The sequence below is a fragment of the Peromyscus eremicus genome, chromosome 5, assembly GCF_949786415.1.
Source record: "Peromyscus eremicus chromosome 5, PerEre_H2_v1, whole genome shotgun sequence".
Classification (NCBI taxonomy): domain Eukaryota; kingdom Metazoa; phylum Chordata; class Mammalia; order Rodentia; family Cricetidae; genus Peromyscus; species Peromyscus eremicus.
The window spans coordinates 56,755,271-56,783,226 of record NC_081420.1 but is presented as its reverse complement, the minus strand read 5'-3'; the positions used below and the strand labels follow the sequence as shown (position 1 = coordinate 56,783,226).

The 27,956-nt window shown below is 46.4% G+C and overlaps 1 protein-coding gene across 1 annotated transcript; it reads right to left on the bottom strand.

The window, feature by feature from the left end:
- Positions 1-7,262: 7,262 nt before the first annotated feature.
- On the bottom strand, positions 7,263-12,680 carry LOC131911058 (uncharacterized). Its single transcript, XM_059263021.1, is given in 4 exon segments — positions 7,263-10,898; positions 10,900-11,878; positions 12,017-12,168; positions 12,328-12,680. Coding segments are annotated over 4 exon segments (5,073 nt in total). The 5' UTR covers positions 12,634-12,680.
- Positions 12,681-27,956: the final 15,276 nt, after the last annotated feature.

The window sequence follows — 27,956 nt, the reverse complement described above, 5'->3', positions numbered from 1 at the left end:
ACAATGCAGCTTTGTTGCAAAACCCTGCATTTAGCACCCACATAGAACCACCAAAATAACACAATGTGTGTTCCATAATTCATATATACGTGAGCTTATTCCATGAATGAATTGTTATGCATTATCAATTATATAGTCCCCTGTCCCTCCGTCTTTTCCTCTCTCCTGCCCTCCTCCTCTCCCCCTCTTTCCTTCCTTCTTTCTTTGTGCCTTCCTGGCATGGTCCCAGCATGTAGGTCAGGCTGCCAAGAGCTCACTACATAGCTGAGTCTGATCCCAAACTCACCATGCCCCTGCCTTACCCCTTGAATACCAGGATGGCAAGCTGTGTCAACACACCTGGCTTCCAGTGTTGTCTTTACCTTTGTGTTGCTCTGTTCTGCTTATTAAAGAGACTTGCCAAATAGTCACTTAAAAAGTTACTTCTATTTTCTGATGAGATTCACATGAGAGCAAACCTCAGGTTTTGCTCAGGTTCCTCAGAACCTCTCCATCATCAGCTGACAGAGCTCTAAGCCTTCCACAGCTGTACTTTCCTCTTAGCTAGGAGTCCCACTGACCTGATGTGGTGACCTCTCAAAGAGTCCTGTGACCTTATATGATGACCTCTCTAAGAGTCCTGTGACCGTATGTGGTGACCTCTCTAAGAGTCCTGTGACCTTATATGGTGACCTCTCTAAGAGTCCTGTGACCCTATATGATGACCTCTCTAAGAGTCCTGTGACCCTATATGATGACCTCTCTAAGAGTCCTGTGACCCTATATGATGACCTCTCTAAGAGTCCTGTGACCTTATATGGTGACCTCTCTAAGAGTCCTGTGACCGTATGTGGTGACCTCTCTAAGAGTCCCACTGACCTCATATGCTGATGCTCTCTAAGAGTCCCTTCCCTTTATAAGCTATGTGTTCTCCCTCTCTGCCAAAAATAATTAACTTTGGTTGCCAAATGACAGGTGTGTGTCTAAAGGGCACTAATGTGACAATTCTGCACAAAACTAATTCCAAAGTGCTTATTTTCTTTCCCGATACGAGCACACTCTCCCAACACTTTATCTGTAGCTTAGCATGAGTAAGGAAGAGGAGATGGATGCCCTGTTCTTTCTTTTTCTTCTGTGTCATTACTGTTCCCATAAGTTGCTTACTGACATACGGTACCAACACAAGAAAGGACACAACAAGCTTCCTTGGTTGTTCCTATGTCTTCTGATACTATTGCTTTCATTAGAACATTAGAAGCAAATTCAATGTGCATGTGTGTGTACATGTTTATGTATGAGCATGGTGTTTATAAGGAGAGGAGACATATGTGTGTAGAAACCAGAAGTCAGTCTCAGGTGTTTCTTCTGTGTAGTCAAAAGTTTTCTCCTGTCACACCCAACCCTGTAATCCCACAGCCACTTATAAAATAAAGTAATCACTCAGAGGCTTAATATTATTTACAAACTGTATGCCCTATTGCAGGCCTCTTGCTAACTAGCTCTTATATCTTAAATTAACCCATTTCTATTCATCTATGTTTTGCCACATGTTTCGTGGCTTTACTGGTCAGCTGGCATGTTGTTCCTTGGGCGGCAGGCTGGCCTCTCCTGACTCTGCCTTTCTCTTTCCTGTCTCTCTCCTTGGATTTCCTGCCTGGCTGTAACCTGACTCTCCATAGGCCAGGACAGCTTCTTCATTAACCAGTCATAGCAACACATATTCACAGCATACAGAAAGACATCCCACAACAACTCTGGGAGCTGTGTACCATGTTTTCTGAGACACCATCTCTAATTGGTCTGACATTCGTCAACTAGGCCAGGTTGGTTTGTCAGTGAGCCTCTGAGTTTTGTTCATCTCTGCCTTCCCAATACTAGGCTTACAACTGTGTAACATACTCAGCATTTAAACACACACACACACACACACACACATACACACAGGCCATATGGATTCAACTCAGGTCCTCATGACTATGTGATAAGGATTCTACAGAGTAAGCTATCTTCTCAGCTCAGCAATTTCTTTTTAAACGAAAAAAAGCCCATTAGGACTTACATCGTCTCTACTTCCTTGATTATAGATACAACAACATCATATTCACGGAAATCTGGATCCATACTGTGGACCTGTTTGCATTCTGCACTAGTGAGAAATCCTGTTGCAGGTGAATGAGGCTGAGGTATGGAGAACATGCTTGTGCTCCCTCTGTTGCTCACAAGCCCATTGAGTTTCATTTGCATAACACACATCCAAAGAGAAGATAATTAAGAGTGTCAAGAGCAGATCTTGAAACAATCTAGGGCCCTTCTAAAGGTGGGGCCTGTGCAGCTGTGGGGTGATGTGCTTAGCATACTCTCCCTAACTGGAACGGGGTTAAACATCATAAGAAATATCCCATTTATCACTCAGATGAATAAATTCAAATTATGGCCCTTAGCCAGTTTTCAACCAGTCGAATTTCTCATGCCCAAGGCCTCTCTAGTTATCCAGCTGATGGCAAGAGCAACAGCCTATAGAGAGGTCCTGAAGACAGCTTTCTGGTCTTCAAAGATCCATTTCTGCCCTACCTTATCACAAGAAGTGCTGATCTAAACAAGTGGGCTTTTAAAAAATAGTCTAGCCGTGGTCATAACATTTCAGCTTTTACTTTAACTATGAAAATTATGACTGTGGTTTGGTTTTATAATAATAACCAAAATGTGTATTGACAGCCAATAACAGCCAGCTTCAAGTCACGACACACATTTAACAAAATGTCTTTTCAGAAGTCCTAAGCACTGGGTATAGTTTTATGAGCTGGAAAATCAAGGCCAAGCTCACAAAGACCTGTCCTTATACCACCTCCTCTTTCCGACAGGAATTATTCTAATTATAAAGCAACAACATTCTCCATGATGTCAGAAATGGTAAGAACCTAGACTGCACAAGTAAGTTGTAGCAAATGCTAATGCAAACTATATATGAAATTTAAAGCTCTTCCTCTTTAAAAAAAAAAAAAAAAGACCACATATAGAAATAAGACATTTTTGCCTATGTAATTTGTGAATTTTCTTGGCCTTAAACGAAGATTGTCCCTTTCAGGTCCTGGTCTTGATGTTTTGTGTCTTAGGGCTTGCTGTGTTTATCACCTGCTCATTTAGTCTATAACTTGAGGTCAGCACTAATAAGTAGAAATACGAGGCATGACTAAGAAAATGGCTCATTCGGCAAAGCACTTGCTTCACATACACGAGGACCTGAGTTTGATTCCCAGAACCCATGTCAAGCAAACAAAGAGGCTGCAAGCGTCTCTGGAAGCTGCTTGTTGACACCATTTGACACCGAGCTCTGTAAGAAAGAAAACTGATCTCAGGTGATTGGGCAAAGCAGGAAGAGTGCTGATGGGAGACACTAATATCTCATGGCCATGGTAAGGAGCCTGGAGCGGGTTGCGGGGGGGGGGGGGGGGCAAGAAGGGAAGGATAAATTCATAGAGGCTGCCTGATGCTACACTGTTTCGTTTTACAGCTGAATCACTCGTGTTTCCTGTTGAGGGCAGACTGTGCCATTTCCTGTATAGATATTTTTAGAATCTGTTTGGGGTGACTTCCCTCGGGTATGGTGCTGGTATCTCAACCTCGTGATTCTGGAGCTGGAAGTAGAGCTTATGTTTAATATCCCCTTCTTTTTGCACCCCTTTCCTGACCCCAACACACAGTATTCCTGGAATCAGAAACTCATCATTACAAGCAGACCAGGGCATCGGGAATGTGTTTGCATTGCATGGGAGAGGAGGATTGGGAGCCTGCTAAGTTACAGGCTTCAAGCAGGGCAGGATAAGCTCATCATGTAACCACATCCAATTTCCATTGGAAAATTGCTTTGCACACAGAGCCCTAAGCCCGCCTGCCTGGTCTCCTTTTCAGCCATCAGATTCCCTTGCTTGCAGTCTTTGGCTTAGGAGGACTGCAGAGAGAACTGGGAGATAGAGGGATAGCAAAGGTCTAGATAAAACCATGTTCTGTTTGCAATTCAGAGGAAAATTGGAGTGGGAGTAGAGTAGCTGGGTGCCAACCAGAGAAATGTGTTTGGTTATTGCATGAATCCACAAAGCATTTCAGATGACACCTTCCCTAGGATAATCAATAATTCAGTCTAATCTGGAGTTAGCCTGGGAGTTTGACATTTATTTTAATAGGCACTTTGTGGGTTGAGGGGGATGAAATTTTGCTTTGATGTACACTCCCCCCCTCTTTCCTATTCCTGTTTTCTGTAGTTGTATGGTGTTTCCAGGTGCCTTTATTTCATCTATGTTCTATAAATTTCATACATCTAAGTAAAAAAAGGAAATATTCTTATTTCAGTTCCTACTTAGTTTCACAATCTGTCTCTAAAACTTGGCTTTGAACCTACCTTGTCTAACACATCTTGGCTAATTTAACGACACATGATTTTACATTTTCTATGTTTCTTCTCTCTGAATCTCTAGCCCTTTGTGTGTGTATGTACACACATGTATATTTGGGTACATGCATATATAGGAGGTAGAGGCCTGGGGTCAATGTCAAGTGTGTTTCTGTATTGCTTTTTTTTTTTTTTTTGAAGATTTATTTATTTATTATGTATACAGCATGTATAACTGCAGGCCAGAAGAGGGCACCAGATCTCATCACAGATGGTTGTGAGCCACCACGTGGTTGCTGGGAATTGAACTCAGGACCTCTGGAAGAGCAGTCAGCGCTCTTAACCTCTGAGCCATCTCTCCAGCCCCTGTATTGCTTTTTGAGACATGATGTCTCAGTGAATCTAGAGGTATCCTCCTGTCTCCACTTTCCCAGTCCTAGAAATACCACACATGCACCACCATGCCCAACTTTTTACAAAAATACTTGGAGTCCAAACTCAGTACCTCATGTTTGCACAGCATACACTTAGTGAAAGACCCCCGAAGGCAGTCTTCCCTCAGGAGAGACCCTCGCCTCCAAGGAAGACACCGAGACCACGAATCAGATGCAAACAGCAAGAGGCTTTATTCCGGAACACGGGTACCCGGGGCGACACAGACTCTCGAGAAGCTCAAGGGACTGGCGCGCCCACGGGCTGGAGCAGAGGGTTTTTATAGGGTAGGGCACGGGTACAGAAACAAGAAGCCTGGTTACAGGGTTTTGATTGGAGGATGCAAATGAGGCCTGCTCTGATTGGATGATTCAAGTGAGGCCAGGTTCAAACCCAGGACAGCTCGTGGTTTCTCCCCGAGCCTGCCCACGCTTTTGTCTAGGGTACAGGGTGTTTTTCTGACCTTTAACTGAGCTCCTCAGTACCTCTCAGGCTTTATTCAAGAACAGCTAAACTAAGTTATGTTAGGCGGGGAGGCTGAGGGTCTTTCATTCCCCCATTTTCTTATCTCAGGAATGGAATCCTCCATTCATGGGGAAGATTGGTGACGCGACTCGGGCTCCGTCTGGTTGAGCCTTTGATATTGCTGGGTTAATACCAAAGTCTGAACAATAGAGATGCGTTCCCTGATAAATTGGACAAGTCTATTTATGATACAGGGCCCAAACGTCAGGAGGAATAATAGGATCAGAAGGGGCCCCAGTAGGGTGGAAATGAGGGTGGTGAGCCAGGGGGACCTTCTGAACCATCCTTCAAACCATCCCTGTTGCTCTTCAAAGAATTTTTGTCTCTGTTCTAGTCTTTTTCTTAATTTCGCCATACTATCTCGTACCACCCCAGTGTGGTCGGCATAGAAGCAGCATTCTTCCTTGAGGGCGGCGCATAATCCCCCTTCCTGTAAAAACAGAATGTCTAGGCCTCTTCTATTTTGTAGTACTACTTCAGAAAGGGAAGTTAAGGATTTTTCTAGAGCACTTATTGACTCCTCCAAGGCCTGTAAGTCTTGATTCATGGCCATTTGGAGCTGCCTAAATTGCTGGGTTTCCAGCAGGGCTGTGGTACCGGTCCCTACTCCGGCCGCTATCCCTCCCATAGTCAGCCCTCCTAGTAATACTGCCAGGGTTAGGGACACCGGTTCTCTTTTATATCGATGGAGGTCCCTTCCCAGTTCGAAGTGTGAGTAAATCTCCTCTGGGTTGTGGTAAACTATCCTTGGGTACAACTCGATGAGCACACAAAAATCAGAGGTAGCATTGAGGGCCGAGACTGAAACGCAGGGGGTGAGCCCAGTATTACATGCCCAATAGGTACCATTAGGGCCGGTGACATAACCAGAGACATCGCTTACAGACAGGATGCGGTTACACAGGTGTTGGTGGGTGCGGGGGATGCTCCCTAGACATAGTCCTCGTCCTGACACCTCTGAGATTGTGAGCTTATGTTGGGCTGTCCCTAGACATTGGCTTGGAGGGGGACTGTGGGCGTTAATATAATTACCCTGGGTTGCTATCCCCTCGTAGTAGGGAGGTTGGGAAACCAGACATAGCCAACATTCTTGCGTTCTATTTGGGTAGGTTAAGTTTAAGGCCTGGTAAGCCCCTGCTAGCAGACCCAAGAGCCGATCTCCGGTTCCTGGTCGGGGTGGCTTGGTAGTGGCTGGAGTTATACCTGGACTAGTAGTCAAACCGGGTCGAGGGGTAATCTTCGGGGGTGCTGGAATAGGTGAGGAGGGGCGCTTCTGGTCAGAGAGAACCTGATTGGGGCCCATGGGGGCGGAGGCCTCCTCAATCTTAAGTCTGATAGTGAACCTTACGCCCCGATCATACCCGTATTCATATAACCTGAGTCCCCAAGTGTGCCCCCGTTGCCAGTTTCTATCAGCCTTCCCCGGGCCAGTGAAAGTTATATTTAGGGGGAGTGAAAGCCCAGGCTTGAATCGGCTGACCTCGGGGGACCCATCTGAGCAAGGCCATTTGCCTGTAACCTTCCTGAAACCTCTATTGGTCTGGATCAGGTCCCAGCTTGAGCTTGGACTCCAGTATGCTGCGCCAGTGGTCTCGCAGCCCCATTTGGCACAGAAGAAATCTCCTTCCCCCCCGCATTTCTTTGCGAGGGCCCAACCCCTCCCATCCCCCGGACAAACATAAAAGTCCGACTGGGCGAATATACATCTTGCTTGAGGGTGACGGCATCCCGGATCCGGCCAATGCACCCCCCCCGGGTGGATGGAGGAGTTTAAGGCATCAGGCTTAATGCCCTCAACCCCCCAAAATCCCGAATTCAATGCCAACTGACAGAAATCAGGAGTTAGGGGGGGGGCACCATGTAAAGGGGGTATGGAGGGCGGTCGTCTGCCAGGCCGTCTCCCCAGTTTGTGAGATGACCTGCCAAGTGAGTTTCTTGACTAGGTGCGGGCTCTCTGCCGCCCTAATCCCCTGGGGGTAGACAGAGAGCAAGAAGAGGGGGAGGAAGAAGAGCCGCGGGAGCCGCGGGCCAACCTTATTTTTAGGGGGTTCTGTGTGCGGTACACTGTCCATGTTGATTCTCTGGATCCTGCTGAGTCGGCCTCCCCGGCAGCCTTCACATGAGAGGCGTGGATCCATGCAGCAATCCCGTCAACCTTGAGTGCAGTGGGGGTGGTCAGCAAGACAGTATAAGGCCCCTTCCACCGTGGCTCTAGACTCGAAGTCTGGTGGCGCCGAACCCAAACGGAGTCCCCAATCTGGAAAGGGTGGGGGACCACCGGCTTGTCCAGCTGCTCTCGGTAGGCTTTAGCCAAGGGTTTCCAGATCTCCTTCTGCACCAGCTGGAGGGCCTGTAGATGTGCCTCTAAAGTGGGGCTGGTGGCAAAAGATGAGATATCAGGATGGAGAAATTTCACGACTGGAGGTGGGGCCCCATAGAGAATTTCAAAAGGGGTTAGGCCGTGCGGCCCAGGAGTATTCCGGGCTCGGTAAAGAGCCAAGGGGAGTAGGAGCACCCAATCTCTAGTGCCAGTTGCAAGCGTTAATTTGGTTAAAGTCTCCTTGATTGTCCTATTAGCTCGCTCTACCTGTCCTGAACTCTGGGGGCGGTATGCGCAATGGAGTCTCCAGTCCATCCCCAACAGTTTGGCCACCTTCTGACTTACCTGGGAGACGAAGGCAGGCCCATTGTCTGACCCCAATATCTGAGGCATCCCATACCTTGGGAAGATTTCCTCCAACAGTTTCTTTGTGACTATATTAGCCGTCTCATTCTTGGTTGGAAATGCCTCAATCCATCCTGAAAAGGTGTCCACAAAGACCAGGAGGTACCGGTACCCATAGAGTCCGGGTTTTACTTCTGTAAAGTCTATCTCCCAATGCACACCGGGACGGTGGCCCCTCAAACGGGCTCCTTTGGCTAGATGTGCTTTACCTGCATTGACCTGGGCACATGCGGGGCAGGTAGAGGCCACCCGTCGGAGCACCCGATTCTGGTTTAGCAGAATTGTCCCGGTGTTTTCTCTGTCTATCAGGGTCTTTATTTTTGTCTCACTTAGATGAGTTAGGGCATGGAGGAATTGTAACATATGGTGGGTGTGAGAGGTGGGCATCACTATCCGGTTCCCCAGTAGGTAGGCTTGTCTCTGTGGGTCCCAGTCCGCCCCCATTTTCTTTGCTAGCTCATGGTCTTCGGGGCTGTAGGGCATGGGCTCTCTCCCGGGTGGAGGAGGCTCTGGAGTGTCCTGTATAGCCATTAACTGGCTATTCCCTATTGGCTGGGATGCCACTGTCCGGGCAGTCAAATCCGCCAGCCGGTTCCCCTTGGCTATCTTGGAGTTGTCTTTTTGGTGCCCCGGGCAGTGGACAATGCTGAGCTGGAGCGGGAGAAACAGGGCCCGCAGGAGGTCCAGGATTTCCTTTTTGTTCTTGATCTCTTTACCTGCGGATGTGAGCAGGCCCCTCCGTCGGTAGATTTCACCATGGACATGTGCAGTGGCGAAGGCGTATCTACTATCTGTATACACGATGAGTTTCTTACCTTCTGCCATCCGAAGGGCCTGGGTGAGGGCGATCAGTTCCGCCCGCTGAGCCGAAGTCCCAGGCGGGAGGGCCGAGGCCCATACCACTTCGGACTCGGTGGTAACAGCTGCCCCGGCCCTGCGTTCTCCTCCGTCCAGGTAGCTGCTCCCATCTGTGTACCAGACGACATCTGGGTTCTTGAGCGGCTGATCTGTTAGGTCAGGGCGAGTGCCATGCGCCTCGGCTAAAATCTGGAGGCAATCATGCTCTATGGATGGGCTAGGCAGCGGCAGCAAGGTGGCAGGGTTAAGGGAGACAACGGGTCCGAACGTGACCCGGTCTGAGTCCAAGAGTAAGGCCTGGTAGTAAGTCATTCGGGCGTTGGAGAGCCATCTGTCTGGTGGTTGTCGGACCAAGGCCTCCACGGCATGGGAGGCCACTACAGTCAGGGGCTGACCCAGGGTCAGTTTCCCGGCATCCTTGAGTAGAACTGCAATGGCTGCCACCATGCGGAGGCAGGGAGGCCATCCTATGGCCACAGGGTCCAATTTCTTGGACAAGTATGCCACAGGTCTTCTCCAGGGTCCCAGTCGTTGCACCAGCATCCCTTTAGCAAAGCCCGAGTTCTCATCTATAAACAGTTCAAAGGGTTTGGTAAGATCTGGCAAACCCAGAGCCGGGGCCTCAAGTAAGGCCTTCTTGATCTGTTGGAATGCTTCCTGCTGCTTCTCTCCCCATTGGAACATTACCCCTGGTTTTGTGAGGGGATATAGGGGGGCGGCCAATTCAGCGAACCCGGGGATCCATAAGCGACAGTACCCAGCCGTACCCAGGAATTCCCGAACCTGGCGGGGGCTGCGAGGAGGGGGAATGGAGAGTATTGTCTCTTTCCTGGCCTCCGTCAGCCATCTCTGTCCCCCAGTCAGGGTATAGCCCAGGTACGTGACCTTGTCTCGGCAAATTTGTGCCTTTCTGGCCGAGGCCCTGTAGCCCTTCTGTCCAAGCCTGGCCAGTAAAGCCCGAGTGCCCTCTAGGCACTCGGCCCGACTCCTGGCGGCCAGAAGTAAGTCGTCTACGTACTGGAGCACGGTCAGGGTTGGATGCTCGACCCGGAACCCGGCCAGATCTGCATGCAGGGCCTCATCAAAGAGGGTTGGGCTATTTTTGAAGCCTTGAGGGAGCCGTGTCCAGGTCAGCTGTCCCGAGAGTCCCTGTTCCGGGTCTCTCCATTCAAAGGCAAACAGTAGTTGGCTTTTAGGGTGCAGTCTCAAGCAGAAGAAGGCATCTTTCAGGTCTAATACCGTGTACCAGACGTGCGTCGGTGGGAGGGTACTCAGGAGGTTGTAAGGGTTGGGCACCGTGGGGTGTATGTCCTCCACCCGCTTATTGACCTCTCTCAAATCCTGGACTGGCCTGTAGTCCCCTGTCCCCGGTTTCTTTACGGGCAAGAGAGGGGTATTCCATGGGGACTGACAGGGCTTTAGTACCCCTTGGTCCAGGAGCCTCCGGATATGGGGTTTAATTCCCTCATGGGCTTCCCGTGACATTGGGTATTGTCTAATTGAGACGGGAGTCGCGGAGGCCTTTAATGAGATCATCAGCGGTGGCTGATCGTGTGCCAACCCCAGACCCCCAGTCTCTGCCCAGGCTTGAGGAAACTCTTCTAACCAGTTCTGTAATTCCTCAGGGGCCTTTTTCGAGGGTTCTGACTCAAACAAACGGTATTCTTCTTCTAGATTGAGGGCCAGGATTTGTAGAGGGCCCCCTCTAGGACCCGTGACCCTTGGTCCCTCTTCATCAAAATAGATTTGTGCTTTTAGCTTGGTTAATAGATCCCGTCCTAACAGCGGATGGGGGCATTCAGGTATGTGCAGAAAGGAATGGGTTACTTGCCCTGAAGCCAGTTGAACTTTTCTCTCGGTAGTCCAGTGATATCTCCTGTTTCCAGTTGCCCCTTGTACCAGTGCAGAATGCCGGCTAAGGGGCACTCCGGCATGGGTTAAGACTGAATGTTCGGCACCAGTATCAACCAGGAAGGTCACGGGCTGCCCCCCCGATCTTGAGGGTTATCCTAGGCTCAGGGGGGGGCTCCTGGCCTCGACCCCCCTAGTCCTCCAGACTAAGGAGGTCCACAGTCTTGGGCTTGGGCCGGCGGGGTCCTTGTGGCTTCTTGGGACATTCCCGGGCCCAGTGTCCCTTCTCCTTGCAGTAAGCACATTGATCTTTATCTAGGGGTGGCCTCCTTCGTCCTCCCGGCCTATCTCCCTCTCTCCGCTGTCCCTGGGATACAACGGCGGCCAAAACTCTCTTTATCTCTCTATGCTGTTTCCTATCCCTTTCCTCTTGTTTCTGCCATCTCTTTTCCTCTCGCTCTTCAGGAGTTTCTCTCTTATTAAATACTTTCTCTGCTTCCTTCACTAGGTCTGGCAACCCTAACGCCTGTAAACCTTCCAACCGCTGCAATTTAGTTCTGATATCTGAGCTAGACTGATAGATAAATGATAGGATAATACCTGGAGCCTGACCTGGGTCTTCCGGATCATACGGAGTATACATCCTATAAGCTTCCTTCAATCTTTCTAGAAATGCATCGGGTGTCTCTTCCTTTCCCTGTATTACATTTCTAACCTGAGCCAAATTAGTAGGCCTTCTAGCGGCCGCTCGGAGACCCGCTAAGAGCAACTGGCGATAGAGGCGTAGATGCTCCCTACCTTCAGGCGTATTGAAGTTCCAGTTAGGGCGAGTCAAGGGAAAAGCCGCATCGATGACATTCGGGAGTTGGGATGGCCTCCCGTCATCGCCCGGAACCTGTTTCCGGGCCTCCAGGAAAACTCTCTGCTTCTCCTCCACTGTCAAGAGGGTCTGCAGGAGCTGCTGACAATCGTCCCAAGTTGGCCTGTGAGTCACTAGGATGGATTCAATTAGGTTAGTTAAAGCAACGGGGTCCCTGGAAAAAGGGGGGTTATGTTGTTTCCAGTTATAAAGGTCTGAAGCAGAGAAGGGCCAGTATTGTAGTTGTTGGTTCAGCCCTTCTCTGAGGGGGAAAGCTTGGGACTCAGTAGGGGGTCCCTCCCGGCGGCCGCGGAGGCGGCCGGCAATGGGGGATGACACCTCATCTTCCTTGTCTTCATCTGAGGTCCTGCTGGTTGGAGAAACCTTAGCATCTGCCAACGGCCGGATGGCGGCTGCTAATGCGGCCGCCGCCTCCACCGCGGCGGCGGGAGCCACCCCTGCGGCTGCGGGAGCCACCCCTGCGGCGGCGGGAGCCACCCCTGCGGCGGCGGGAGCCACTGTCGCTCCGCCGGGTCGCCGAGTGGGTCCAGCCTGATAAGGAGGGGGCTCCTCTACCAGGAGATCTATGAGAGGGGAGTTAGGGTCCGGGGGAAGGACAGGGGGCTTGGGGGTCTCCTTGTGAGGGAGCACAGGGTAGAGGGAAGAGTCCGGGTTGAGGGGTGCGGAGGGCCCAGAGACTGGAGGGGGCTGTGGAAGGAAAGGCTTGACCCATGAAAATGGATTTTCGACCAGAGATCTCCAGATGGCGATGTATGGGGCCTGGTCGGGGTGTCCGTTAGGACTAGGGGCAAAAACCTTGCCCTCCACCTGTGAAATAAGAGAGAGGTTAAAGGATCCCTCTCGCGGCCAGCCAACATTCATCATGACCCATTCGGCCTCGCAGAGGGTGATCCATTTTTTCTTTTTAACAATGACACCTTCATTGTTTCCTCGGGCCTTAACATCGGACCAGTGGTCCGTGGTTAGGCTTAATGGGGTGGTGATGGTCTGTCCCATGGTGGTCTCTAGATAAAGGAGTGTTAGACAAGTAACGATAAACAAAAAGACAACACAGACGACAGAAATTTGCGCTGCACGGCTTCGGCGTAAAACCGAAAGCAGAAATTCAGACGGGGAAGCGGAGGAACCTCGATCTCCGTCCCCTACCAGAAATTCAGACGGGGAAGCGGAGGAACCTCGATCTCCGTCCCCTACCAGCACCACGTATCCCTCTGATACAGGAGTGGCCCCGAAAAACCGTGCCCCAGAGGGGACTTCAGTGACCCGTGGAACGTCTTCCAGGGTCGCGGTGGGCGAAGTCCGAGCTCGTCAGCTCCTTCAGCCCCCACCGACTCAGACCTGACTTAGGGCGCCCAACGAAAACAGAAAACAAATAGACGGACTGAGACAAGACAAACAGTGGCCGGCCAACTTACCTCCTGACAGTGGGTCGGTGGTCCTGAGGCAGGGGGTCTCAATTTCCCGGCCAATGCACCAAATGAAAGACCCCCGAAGGCAGTCTTCCCTCAGGAGAGACCCTCGCCTCCAAGGAAGACACCGAGACCACGAATCAGATGCAAACAGCAAGAGGCTTTATTCCGGAACACGGGTACCCGGGGCGACACAGACTCTCGAGAAGCTCAAGGGACTGGCGCGCCCACGGGCTGGAGCAGAGGGTTTTTATAGGGTAGGGCACGGGTACAGAAACAAGAAGCCTGGTTACAGGGTTTTGATTGGAGGATGCAAATGAGGCCTGCTCTGATTGGATGATTCAAGTGAGGCCAGGTTCAAACCCAGGACAGCTCGTGGTTTCTCCCCGAGCCTGCCCACGCTTTTGTCTAGGGTACAGGGTGTTTTTCTGACCTTTAACTGAGCTCCTCAGTACCTCTCAGGCTTTATTCAAGAACAGCTAAACTAAGTTATGTTAGGCGGGGAGGCTGAGGGTCTTTCATTAGAACCATCTTCCCAGCATTCTTCCAATTGTCTGCTACAAGATGTGGCTGCCTTATATTCCTTGTTAGGTTTCAAAGTATCTCAGGTTACTGATCCGGTATATATTATGTATTGTTGCCACATTCCTTGAAGTTCTGCAACCATTTCTCCCATTCTATGTTTTTATAGACTGCACTGAACTAACTGACCTGGGACCCAAATCTGGCCCTCTCTTTGTATTTATGAATAAAGTTTTATTGAACCTCATGTTCATTTGTCCCATATTATCTCAGGTTCCTTTTGTGCTTTGTCTGAAGAGTTCAATAGCTGCAACTAAGTGATCCACAAAGTCTAAAATTGACTCAGAAGAAAACTTAACAGAGCTAGGTTCATGTTTATGTCCTCTCTTCCTTTCTGTATTAGAATTAGAATGAAGATTCAACTTTTAAGCGTGGGAAAATGGGCTGTAATCATGTCAAGGAGACAGGGATTTGATCCTGCCTGTCACTCCCCGGAGAACTTCCTGAATCATTTAGCATCTCAATGTCTTCATTTTTAAAATAGGAACAGCACTAACAGGCTGTTTGAATTGGTAAAAAAAAAAAAAAAATAACCATCAATAAGCTCTGAAAAGGGCACCATATAGTAAAAATGAAAAAAAAAACATTATAAAATAAATGGCATAATAGTGATGATCTTTCCATACTCATAGCCCTCCTGTGAGTCTAGGAGACCCTCAAGTAGAGTGTTTTCTTTGGCCACTTCCCAGAACAGTCAGAAAAAAGGGGGAATTGCTGTTGTTTGGTACTTCATTGCTGCAAGCCACGGGAAAACGTAATAGAATTCAGCTACTATCACAATAGCTACTACTTGGAAAAGTCAAGGACTTCTCCAAAGGTCAAGCCATGGCTTAAGAATTCTTGGTGACATTTTAGCTGATATATATATATATATATATATTAGCTGGTTCCTACAGTGATTTTCTTGTAATGCTATGCATACTTCCAAAAACTCATAACAGTGTATTTATCTAAAATACCTATCAAGCATCTAAGGCCAAAGGAAATAACACCTGTCTCCTAGGTCAGGAGGATAGCTTTATTTCTTGTGCAATTTAGGATGAGACCCTCCTTCCTTACAGCCTTACTGGTAGACTCCTATTTCTTACCTAACCACCTCGAGGAATGTAGATTGAGCACGTAAATTTCCTTCTTGACTAACCGATCATTAGTACTCATTTGAGTTGTAAAAGAAAGCCTGATGGCCACTGCCTGAAGAAACTTCCTACCTGCCTTTATGACCCCATAAGAATTCAAGCCTGGTGACCTTGCTCTGCCAGAGGATCGCTATGGCTTGGGTTTATAACTGAACACCCGAGAGACTGAGGGGACTGAGGTATAAGGAGAACAAAGAGAGAATATTGAGGATTTTGGCTGGAGAGGATTTTTGACTAGAGAACTGGAGGTCAGGATGGAAGATGAAGAAGAGCCAGATGGGAAAGTACTAGATGGATAAGAACAAGATGAGAAGAACCCAAGTGAGGCAGAACTAAGATGAAAGAATTAAGATAGAACTTAGAGAGGACAGTACATAAATACAAAGAGATATATCAGGCAAGAAAGGAGCTAGGCACAAGAACAGGACTGAAGCTGTGTAGATAGGATTTTATCTCACAGGAATAAAGTAGACCGACAAAGAGCATGGTGTACTTAGATTCATTTTCCAAAAATAGTTCTCACCGTTTGTAGTTTCTCTTCTGAGCCCCTGGGAAGTATATTATTAAGGCTGGTCCTTTTAATAATATACAAGACTTAATTGTGAAACACTTGTCCCTGAATCTGACTACTTTTCCATGGACTCTTAACCAAGAGCCAGCATGCTTCAGGAACTGTTAGGCACTTCCAATATTTAGGGTATAAAGATACATATTTTGCATAACAACAAAGATCATTCCCCAGTTACATAATCTCATATTATTGAGTTTGGTTCTCGTATTCTAATCAATGACATTTTCTTTTTTATGATGTGCATGAAAGTTCTAGAAAGAATGGCACCTTCCCTTGAGCCTTCTGCAAGGTTGATTAACTGGTTACAGTTCCAATGATTGTGGAGAGGTTGGAATATTGCAGGCCTGGAACCTAATTACAATTTGTCATGGGTCCTTTCCCACCTCTGTGTCTGACCAAATGCTTTCATGACTCACAAGTAAAAACTGCAATGGATGTAGTAACACAGTGGTAGTTACCACCAACCAAAAGGTGGAGTGTCATCAGATATACCTGAAGCTAGTTACAGAGATCCCTGACTGTACTCTAACCCACCTACCTAATGTTTCCACCAATGCGTTTAAATAGCGTCTTAATTTATGACTTTTTTCTCTGTTACTATAATAACATCATTAAATTGCTTCCATGTTGGAACATGAAACTTGTGGTAACCTCAATCTGTGTTCCCAGGCAAACGTCACTCAGGTTTGAGTTTAGAACTAACTATCTCTCATCTCCTTTGCAGTAAGAATTGTGTTTTTTCAACTGTAATATTTACCTTTTCCTGAAGAAGGGGAATGAAATATAAGTTGTGGTTGCAGGCACAGCACCCAAAGAAGATAAAGCCACTCAATATTCCAGCATGGAGAAGTAAGGAATCATGAGTCCTCACCCTTAACTGAGGAGCTGTGGGCAGCTGATGGCTTAGGGTGGGGAGGAATCAGTTTTCCTTAAGGGCATGGCCACTGGTAAATTGTCCACACTTTAATGGATAGCTCCACACCCAAGAGTGTATGGGCAGCACAGATTGAACTTGAGAGGTTGTTTTTTGTAAAGAGGACATGATGTGGCGAGGTTTAGGGTGAAAGAGGTGGATCTGAGAAGAGTTAGGGGAGGAGCTGGAGTGAATATGATCAAAACATAGTAGCCAAAATTCTCAAGATTTAATAAAAATATTGTATTTTTTAAAAAAGTTGGCTTGCTTCCCCTTTTTGTGACCCCAACCAAAATGGAGCTAGTAAATGCATTTTCCATGCAGTAGTTTTGTTTGTTCGCTTGAAATAAAATCCTTTGGAATAGCCCCAGACAAATACTGGAATTGTACACCAATATTTAGGTAATATGTGTTTGTTTTCTTTATTTTAAGATTCTGTCATCTTGTTCCTAAATTCATGGAAAAACAAATTATGGAATTCAGTTAGTGCTTTTAATTTTTTAAATTTGTTTTTGTCAAATCATTGAAGAAGGCAGCAGAGAATATACAAGGGGCAAATGTTGACTTAGCTCCCAATCTGATTCTGTGGGTGGTTAGCAGCACCCAGTGTGCTTTGCAAAGGACATTCTCAGGATGCATCTCAGTGACAATGAGAAAGTTAGCAAATAGTGATATTTTGCTAAGTGGGGTGTGTGGGGGTGGGTGGGCTTTTTCTAAGCTGAGATGCCCTTATGTCCTTTAAGATTAATTTTCAAGATAGATCCTATGCAGTAGTCATTGTTAATAGATTCACAGGAGTTAATGCTGTAATATCTCATGCAAAGCAGTTATTCAGCAAATATTTACTAAATAAATATATAGTCTCAAAAATCTCCATGTTTATTTATTGCTAGCTAAATTAAAAGGAGAGCTGAACTAACAACTCTTCTTCCTTACTGTGACTGTAAGAGGATAACAAACATTTGAGAAAAGCTCTGAGTATTTCAGAGAAAACAATGCCCACAGGTATTGTTGTTACTTCCTAGCTTAGGAGTGTGTACTGTTCTCTAAGTGTCAGATTCTGTCAGCACCGGCTTCGTTTTCCCACCATGATATATTTTATAATCTTTCTTACATTTCCCCACTTCCGTGGCCACATGCTTTACCCTCCCTTATGAACGCACTTCCCAAGTCCCTTTTGATTAGAGAGGCCAAGGACGACTGTAGTCTCATTTCAAGATGAAGCTCCAGGTCTGAGAGGTACAGGAAACAGAATTAATAAATTAATAAATAAATTAACTAACAGGAAGGAACGAGTGGCTCATATGTATTTGAAAAGATGTTTAGCTTCACTAATGAGACACACAGAGAATGCAGGCAGTTTATACGTGTGCTTTAGGAAGAAAGCTGGGATGGCTCACTGGATAAAGGGAGCTGGCCACCAAGTCTAATAACCTGAGTTTCATCTCTGATATTGAGAACCACATGGCAGAAGAAAAAAAAAACTAATTCCAGTAAGCTGTCCTCTGACCTCTACACATATGTACCCCCCCCCAACAAAAGACTAAACATATGACTTAAAAGGTTTTACTAGTGTATATTTGTTGTGCAAAATAAAGTTTCATGACATTTTTGTTCAAGTGCATCATGTACTTTGGCCATATTCTTTCCCCATTCCATCTCCTGTTTCACTTCTCCACTTCTCTGTTCCTTTCTTCCCAAGAAGATCCCCCTTGACTTTCATCACACACACACACACACACACACAAATCACAGATACATTTGTGCAATCTAGTGTAGGCTGAAGTTTCTGTCCACTATTAGCTTCCAAATAAACATACTGAGGCTTATATTAATTATAGATGCTCGACCAATAGCTCAGGCTTGTTACTAGCTAACTCTTACACTTTAATTAACCCAATTTCTTATTTATGCTTTGCCACATAGTTTGGTAACTTTTCTCAGTATAACATGACCATCTTGCTCTCTCTGCACCTGGCTGGTGACTCCCTCTAACTCTGCCCTTCTTCCCATCATTCTAAGTTTTGCTTTCCAACCTAACTTTATCCTGTTCAACTATTGGCCAGTCAGCTTGTTTATTAAACCAATCATAGTGGCATATATTCACAGAGTGTACAGAGGGACTATTCCACAGCAATCTAGGCTTCACAAATGACAGAAAACTTACACTATTTGTACTTTTTTTTACTTTTATTGATTCTTTGTGGATTCCCCATCATGCATTCCAATCCGACTTATCTCCCTATCTCCTGTAATCTGTCCTCTGCCCTTGCAACCCCCACCCCCAAATCAAAACCAAATTTAAAAGAAAAACTCAAAACCAAACAGTAACAAAAAAGAAGTATCTTGTGGAAGCTGTAGTGTGGCCCATTGAGTCACATAGTGTACCCTTCAGTTCATTCATCTTAACTTTCAAGTGTTCTGCTCCACCATCAATAGTGGGCTCTCACTGAGGCTCCTCTTGGATATCCTGCTGCTGTCCTGTGTCATGGAGAGCCAGCAGTTTTGGGTCTACAGGTTTGTCCCCTTCACATGCTCCAACAGTTCATAGATTCGGTGGATATTGGGGTGGGCCAACACATAGCCCTGGTTCTGCGCCTAGGTGGTAGCTGGGTTCATCAGCTTGCTAACTTTCCCTCATTATTTCCCAGATGAGCTCTCCAGCACTGCCTCAGCTAGCTCACCCAATGCAACCTACAGCAAAGAGTGGGACCAGTTGCCCTGCTCCTGGGCCCCCAGATCTGAGTCCCCCTCACTCACATCACCAGGGCCAGCTCTATTATTTTGCCTAGGTAAGGTGGAGGGCCCTCTCTCCTGATTGTTGTAGGGGCCTTACAAGGAGGAGAGGGTGGGGTTAGCTCTCCTGCTCTCCTGTCCTCTGGACTGGCTTACCTGAGTCCCTTGCAGCAAGGTCAGCTCTAGTGTGCTGCTCAGGTGGGATGCAGGGCCGGCTCTCCTGTGTGCTGCAGCTGGTGAGGGGCAGGGTTAGTTGTCTCACTCTCCTGACCCAGATGCCAGCTCTCTCGGCTACCACAGGTAGCAAGGGGAGGAAGGGAGAGGGCATCTTTCCCTCACTCATACCATCACATGGCAGATGGGGGAGGGAGGAGATAGCAGGTCAGCCCTGTTGCTCTTATGCCCTCAGGGCTGGCACACGTTCATCTCCAAAAACAGGATCAGCTCTAGTGTGCTGCCCAGACAGGAAGCAGAGGTTGCTTTCTCATGCACTGCACCTGGTAAGGGTCGGGCTATCTCTCCCACTCTTTGCAGGGTCAAGCTCTCCCCTGAAGAATAGGGCCGGCTCACCCATTACAGCATCCATCAAGGGGCAGGACCAGCCATCCCAGGGCCAGTGAAGGGCAGAGCCAGCTCACCACAGCATGATTCCATTGAACCCAGTGCTAACATGGGCCATGAACATCACCACAGACCCCAGCTACAGCAGAACCGTGGACCCAGACATGGCCCTTGGCAGAAGCTCAGGCCAGATACCATCACGGTCCCAGTAATATCACAGGTCACTCAGATCAACATGGCCCCGGAGGCAGCATGGCTTCCAGGTACCAAAATGGTCCCAGGTGGCTGGCCAAACCCCGGGCATCCTCAGAGCTATCAGTGGCCACTGGAACCATAGACACAACATCAGACCACAACTTCCATAGGACCACAGAGCCAGATATGGCCCTAGGGAGCGGCCTGTGCCTGGGCATCTCCATGGCTTCAGGTGTCAGTAACAGTCACCCAGATCAGCATGGCCCCAGGAGCGGCACAGTGCTTGGACACCAACATGGCCCAAGGTGGCTGACCAGACCCCAGTCATCCAAATGTCCCTCAGTGACAACAGGAGCCCCAGACATCGACTCAGACCCTGGCTGCTATAGGGCCATGGACCCAGACATGGCCCCCTACAGCAGCCTTGTCCTGGATGAAACCACGGACCCAGGTGATAGCACAGGCCACTCAGATTAGTATGTCCCTGGTGGCAGCATGACACCCTCATGGCCACAGGTTGTGGCCTAGACCCCTGGCATCTATGTAGCCTTTGGTGACAACATTGACCATGGACATCAATACAGATCCTGGTTGTGGTAGAAGTATGGACCCAGACATGGTTATAGGCAGTAGCCTGGGCCCTGAAGTCAGCATGGTCCCAAGTGGCAGTATAGGCCACCCAGACCAACATCAGTATTTGTATTTTTGTGCCTGGCTTATTCATAAAATTAAAAGATTTCTACATTCCAAAGGAAACAACAGAATATAGAGACAGTTGACAGAATAAGGTGAATCTTTACCATTTATACTGGACAGAGAACCAATACTCAGAATATACAGAGAATTTTTAAAAAATAAATATAATAAAAAAGCAAATAATCCAATTAACAGTGGACAAACAAAATGAGCAGACATTGTTCAAAGGATAAAGTACAAATGGCCAATAGATAAATTAAAAAATAGACTACTTCTACCAAGCAATTTACAGAAAACTAGAGATGATTGCATTGTTTTCATATTCTCAGTTCACACCATTAACATATCACATTAAATATTAATACACTGTTGTCGTCCTCCAATCTGGCTGCTGTACTTAATGACATAAATAGTACAGTCATTTTCACAGTTGTGGAGGCTGAAATCCAGCAGAGAGACACTAGAAGATGTGGGGTCTGGTGATGGCCATGTCGGGGGTCATAAATGGCATCTTCTTGCTGCACCTCTCCACAGTGGAAGGGATGGAGGTGTTCTCTTACCTCTTTCAGAGAGCACTAAACTTATTCAAAAGGGCTTTGCCAACAAGACTTAATCACCCCCTCAAAGCCCCACTTCATACTATTACTTTGGGGTGAGCACTTGAATACAACAGTTTAGAGAGGACATTAATGTTCAGATCATGGCCACTAGGGTTAGAGTTTATTGCTTAAGATACAGATATTTTAATTTATATAAATTATAAACATAGACTATTGACAGTTTCCAGCAATGGAGAATGGGGTCTTTGATGTATGGCTGGTGATTGTCAACATTTATAAATTACCTAGAGAATAATTTGACCAAGTCTATGAAATTAAGCAGGCGTACTTTTAACACAGCATTCAACCTGCATATTTTACCTTGAAACTATACCTAATGAGCTGCAAAAAATATGTTCTTGCAGGAACAGTCCCTTTACCAACATTTGTGAAACAACAACAAAATGTAAACTACTTACATAGCATATTGTACAGAGGAATTTGGGATACTGTGTGTCCACAAAACTATGCATAGATGCCCCTTCTTCCAACAACCATTAATTGCCTATAGTCCCTTAGGAGTGATAGGGCCTTGTTGCCCCTCTGTCATCCTTGTCATCCATGTTGGAATGTTTAGGAGCCCAATGTGTTCATGAGTACAATGGCTATGTCATGTCTAGATGTCTTTTTACTGTACATCTCCCCATTCTCTGGCTCTGTCAATCTACTTTTAAAAATTATTTGTGTGTGTGTGTGTGTGTGTGTGTGTGTGTGTGTGTGTGTGTGAGAGAGAGAGAGAGAGAGAGAGAGAGAGAGAGAGAGAGAGAGAGCTTGCAGAGATCAGAGGTGTCAGATATCCCTAGAGCAGCAGTGACAGGCTACTGTGAGCCACCTGACTTGGATGTTGGAATGAACTCCTGTTCTCTGGAAAAGCAGCACATACCTGTAATGGCTGAGGCATCTTCCTAGCCTCCTATACTCTTGTATCCTCCTCTTCCATGATGCTCTGTGAGCCTTGAAGTGGGTGATACAGCTGTCTCATTTAGGGCTGAGCACTCCACTATCATGTATTTTGTGCACTTTGGATAATTACAGATTTCAGCTTTACTTGCTGCTCACTGCACTCAGAAGGTCCTCTGATGATGGTTGCATATAGCACCAATTTTATGGATGTTGTTTTTGCATCAGCTTAGTGGTTGCACCTGAATATACTAATATTTTAACTACCATTTGCATCCCTATAGCCCTGCAGTCAGCACCATGACACTCAGGATATGGCCTGGTGAGACTTCCACTGCCACCAAATGTAGTTTTTTAACTAAGTCTCTATCATTCTATTTATCAATAAAGACTCAGAAGTCAGATGTGGGGGTGAAAACCTGCCAGCTCAGAGAGACCAAGAAGCAACCAGCTGATCTTCCATTTTTGCTGTGGATACGGCTCTGTATGCCGTGAATGTGTTGCTCTGATTGATTGATAAATAAAATGCTGATTGGCCAGTAGCCAGGCAGGAAGTATAGTACAGGCAGGGCAGGAGAAAGGAGAATTCTGGGAAGTGGAAGGCTGAGTCAGGAGATGCTGCCAGCCACCACCATGAGAAGATGTAAAGTACCAGTAAGCCACAAGTCACGTAGCAACTTATAGATTAATAGAAATGAGTTAATTTAAGATATAAGAACTAGATAGCAAGAAGCCTGCCACGGTCATACAGTTTATAAGTAATATAAATCTCTGTGTGTTTACTTGGGTCTGAGAGGCTGTGGGCCCGAGCTGGACTGGAGAAAACTCCAGTTATACATTTTGGTCAAAGACCCAGCAAGAAAGTGTCTCTCCAGCTGTCCCAAACAACAACAACAACAATAAAACCCCACAAAACTCCAAGTCCCTTCCTACACCTTCCTGTGTGTCTATCTGTTTTCCTGACTCCTCCATACTCTCTATGGCTAATTCTAGTCAACTAGTTGCTGTCTTCAGGCCCCTGAACCAAGGTTGATTTTATTAACACAGTCTCGAGTTTCACAGTTTGCTCAAATATCCTGCAACATATGGATACAAACGTCAGCATTTAGAAAATAGTAATAGAAACCCTAACTAAGACATTTAGAAACAGACAAACACTTCGATGAATTTGAAAAGTACCCAAGTTTGTGGAAAGAGTTGCTGCTCCCATCTTCCAGTGAATCAGTGGTTATCCAAGACAGGACACAAGGATGTGACATCTACTGTGATTCACACCTGAGGCCCTAGGGTAGCTGGCTGTCATTTGAGGTGGACATAGCTACATTACTGGCTTTCCAGGCTGCTTGGTTTGGCCGTGTATGCCCCAAGTACTTCTACAGATGAAATTGCATATGAAAAATAGAAAATTCATATCTTTTTAAACTGTCCCCAATCTCTCAATCCAACCAGAGCATATTTGCATTTTGGAAAAAAAATATAGCAGCAACACCTGTATATTATCTCTACACACATAAAGAGGCAGGCAGGCAGAGCTCATTCAGCTATGGGTATGATTACCCTAGACGAAGCCAGGTACTAGAGGAATGGATCTGTAGCCGTCACTATGGCTGTATAAAGTGGAGAAGATTGCGATCGCTCACTGTCTCTTGGTGTCAGCAAAGTCTCTGTGGATAAGGCACCCATGTGCATCTGCTGGAGCTGGGCCTATAGGATCCTCTCTTGGACCACACTTTCAGAGATGAGCTGGTCCACAGAGCTGCAGCAAGCCAGCAAGCAGGCCCAGTGGAAGGGCCTCTGAATGTTAACCTAAGCCTGATTACTCCATGACAGATGTGCACCCGGAGGCTGCAGAAAGCAAGTGGTGGGTGGTGCAAGTGATTGCAGACTGTTATAGCCGAAGCAAGGTAAACGCTTCAGCCCAAAGGTCATTATATTATCCCAGAAGAAACAGTCACTGTGTGTATTGGAAGTGACTCTCAGTCTGAAATTCAAATAATCCTCTTTAAGGGCTTGTTTCAAACCACGAGCCACTAATGGTCCCCTACAAGAGCATTAGAATCTTTCATAAGAGGTCAACCTGCCCCTTCCCTAGGGACGCCATTCCTGGGCCAGGACTCTTTATTCTGTAGTTTCCTAATTCCACCTTTGTTTTCCTGCATTGTACATTCTCCACAGAGCACTCAGGGGTGCTCTTAAAGATGGGAATCTAATTGTGTCCGTTGCCTATTGTTGTCCCTTCCTGTTGTTCCCCTTATAACCATCCTGTCCTTAAAAAGGCCTCACTGATTCTGAAAGATCTGGCCACTGCTTCCTCTAGCATCACCTCTAATCTGCATGTTATTTTCTGTTGGTGTAGCTCCTAGACACATGGATACAATGTTATTCCCCCTTTTGGGTCCCTCTCCTCCCCTCCCCTCCGTTTTCTCTCTTTTCTCTCTCTTATTTTTCCCCTCCATTTTAACACAGGCACAGACACACACACACACACACACACACACACACACACACACACACACACGCACATCACTACCACCACTATCCCAAACTCACCTGTCACCTTCGTTCTCCCCATCTCCTTCTCCTCTTCTCCCTATTCGTCTTCATTTTTATGAATCAAGCTCTCACCATGTAGCCCAAGCCTGGTGCCCAGCCCACCATGTAACTCAGGGTGCCTTTGAAATTCTCCTGCCTTCAGCCTCCTGGATGATGAGATCACAGGGTAATCTCAACACTCCCAACAAGAATGGCCTGCTGACATTTGCACACTGCCTCACCCTCTGGTTGTTCCCTTCCCTGGAATATTCCTCCAAGTCCCCGGCTGGCAGACCTTCTCCCCACCTCCCTATTAACTTGGCTCACACACCATTTGATTGCCCATCTACTTTTAATAAGAATGACTTCTTTGTCTAATGGCTTTCTTCCTTATTCCCCCACCCAATTACCCTCCTCCACCCAAAGAAAAGTTCCAGGAGAACGAGGACCTCATCTGCTCTGCTGAATGCTGTGTCCCCAGTGTGCAACTCTGAGCCCAGCCCATGGCAAGTGCTCAGTGAACTGTGAGTCAACGAATAAATGAGAAAGATGGGAAGAATGCTCACCAGATGGTGATCGTGGTGAAGTCGGATAGGGGAGTATCTTTGCCTCTTTTATTTGATGCTTTTCTTCTGTATTATTTATTTTACCAAACAATAGGTTGTTTCTGAAGTTCATGTGACAGGCCATGTTAAATGCAAAGTGATCCCAGGAAGTAGGTGTTCTGTAATGACACTTTGCAGTCATCCAGCCTGCATTTCCCACCTCTGTCCTCCAGGGGGCACTGGGACACCCACTGCAAGTAGAAAAAGAGCAATGCCAACTCTTCCCAGAATATAGAGATGACTGGACTAGGCTTTTTAATGGGGATTACTTAGTCATGCACTTAATATTTGGGGTTGGAGATATCAGCTCTAAATTAGTTCAAGATACTGTTCCTGGATGGGAGACGGTAAGAAAGAGACACTAGAACAGAAATGAAAGAAAAAAAAAAAAAAAAAAAAAAATTAAAGATAACTGAATGAAGACAATAGCCACCAAAAGGGCAAAGCAAGAAAAGAGTTACTGGTCCCATGCTTCTGGCTCGTGCTTCTTGGGACAGCTGGAACTGAGTCTAGCTAAGTGGAGGTCATCAGCAGACGCTTTGGCTTCCCCGTGAACTGCCCACAGAGGGAGGTCAGTGCACATACTGTAAACAGAGCTGTGAAAGTAGCCCGAGTCCTGTCAGTTGGAACAGAAGTTTTTGTTTTCTTAGACTAGCAAGCCATTAAATAGGTACCTTCAGTTACCTAAATGTAAAATTATCTTGAATTTAGAATATGCCGCACATGTCACTTAAATCGTCTCGTGGTGCACTGAAATCAATGGACTGTAATCGGTATTGGAAAATACTAGATATCCCCCTGCTTGAGGGCAAGATGTTACTTTGAAAAAATGTAAATATTTGTATTATTTTTTTCTCAGGATGAAGAATTTATTTGTGTTTTTGTCTTTGTACAGTTAAAAGACTGGAGACAACCTAAGTCCTCAATGCAGATCAGTATAATGCATATTACATGTAATGGGTTACAGGCAGCATCGACGTGATGGGCATGTGCTCTAAAGTGCAAAGATGTCTTCTGCTATTTCTTACACTCATTCCAGTTTCTTCTAAGTCAGATAACGGTAGACGCGCACCAACCCCAACTATTGCGTTGCCAGATATTTGCCAAACACTTACAGATCTGAAGATGTGTACAAGTTTATTACTAGAACTTTTGTCTCTCAAGTAACAACGTGGAGAGTATCTTTTGCCAAGTGCAGAACAAACATCTCTCCAGGTGTTCCTAAGAAGCAAAGTGCTTGTTTTCCTATGCTCTTCCACTGAGAGCTCACAAAGGAAACAATGAAGGAGGATGTTTCCTTACTCCATCACGACCTGACCTCCTTCCCTGCACTTTCCTGCTATCCTGTGACACCAACCAGGAGTAAAATAGAATGGAATACAACTGTAAAAAAAAAAAAAAAAATTCAAGCCAGATTAGCCCTGGGAAGGAAGCTTTGTAAATTATTCAGCTAGTGGAGCTCTTCCCTACGTTTTGAAAGGGTTGTCAAATTTCATTTCTGTGAATGCTGTGCTTGTGGGAGATTTTGAAGTCTGATGCTGTTGTTCGTGTATTGTCAGTGGGATAGGCTGATTCAGCATTTATGGCTCCTTAACCACCTTCTCACCATTGTGTGGGCTCTGGCTTCCTGTTCCTGAATGTTCCTTTTAATTATTGTTTGTTCGTGCACAGGCGTGTGTGCATGTGTGGATGTGTGTGTGTGCGCCCGTGCGCACAGGGGTGCATGTGCCTATGTGCATATGAAGACCAGAAGACAACTACAGGTGTCCCACAGCTCATTCATGGTTTTTGGAGGTAGGGTGTCTCATTGGCCTGGAAATTGCCCAGCAAGTCCTGGTAACCTGCTTGTCTCTACCTCCCCAGGGTTGGGATTATAAACATGTACCACCATGCTTGGGTGATATGGATTCTGGGGATCAACTCTGATCTTAGACTTGCAAAGCAGCACTTTAACAGCTGGGCCACCTTTCCGGCCCTTCCCGATACTTCTGCAACATTTTTCTTGAACATTCTTGAAGCACTCCCTCTGGACACAGCCCCTCCACTGTTGATTCAGATGGAATGTGTGAAACATGAAGATTTGGGTAACACTGTGGTCTGTGATTTGAATTTCTCTGTCTTGAAATGTTGTTCTTGATCATATGTATTGGTTCAGTAAAGCCAAGCATGTGCTTCAGTCCATTAGCTAGTAGGGGTATCCTGCTGGATCTTCAAAACTTCTAGAAGAGCTATGGGTGAAAGGTCAAAGTGATAAAGATACCCAAGGAGATAGACTCCAGGGTTGGGGAATTATTTCAATATTTCCATAACCGTCATGGCTAAATTCATATGTAATCCTGATCAAGTAATGAATCAATTAGTGCAGCTAGAAAGAGGAAGGGATCGGTGTGAGTAGGAGGGTATCAGAGAGAGTAACCAAAGGTGAATATGATCAAAATGCATTATATATGTATATATAATGTCATAGTAAAAACCTTATTATGTATAGTTAGTGTCTGTCAATAAAATAATTAAATGCTTAAAAATAATTAGAGTTGAAAACATTTAATTCAGCAAACATCTATTAGTTTCAACTGTGTGCCAGACCCTGTGATTGACATATAGGCATAGACAGACTCTGCTATGATTGGCATACAGGCATAGTGATGACTATACACACATAGCTCTCCTGATGGCTGTGGTTGGAAGGCATACTGAAGTTTTACTTAATTGGGACAATTTGATCTGCCAAAGTGAAGGTTTGAAGAGGGTTTTGACTGTGAGGTGTGATGTAGCCAGCAATGACCAATAGCAATTTAAAAAAATGAAGTGTGAATGAGGTAATCACTTTCCAGGAGGAAAATAAGTTAAGCCTGTGAGCGTCACTGTGGCCTGGTGTATGCTA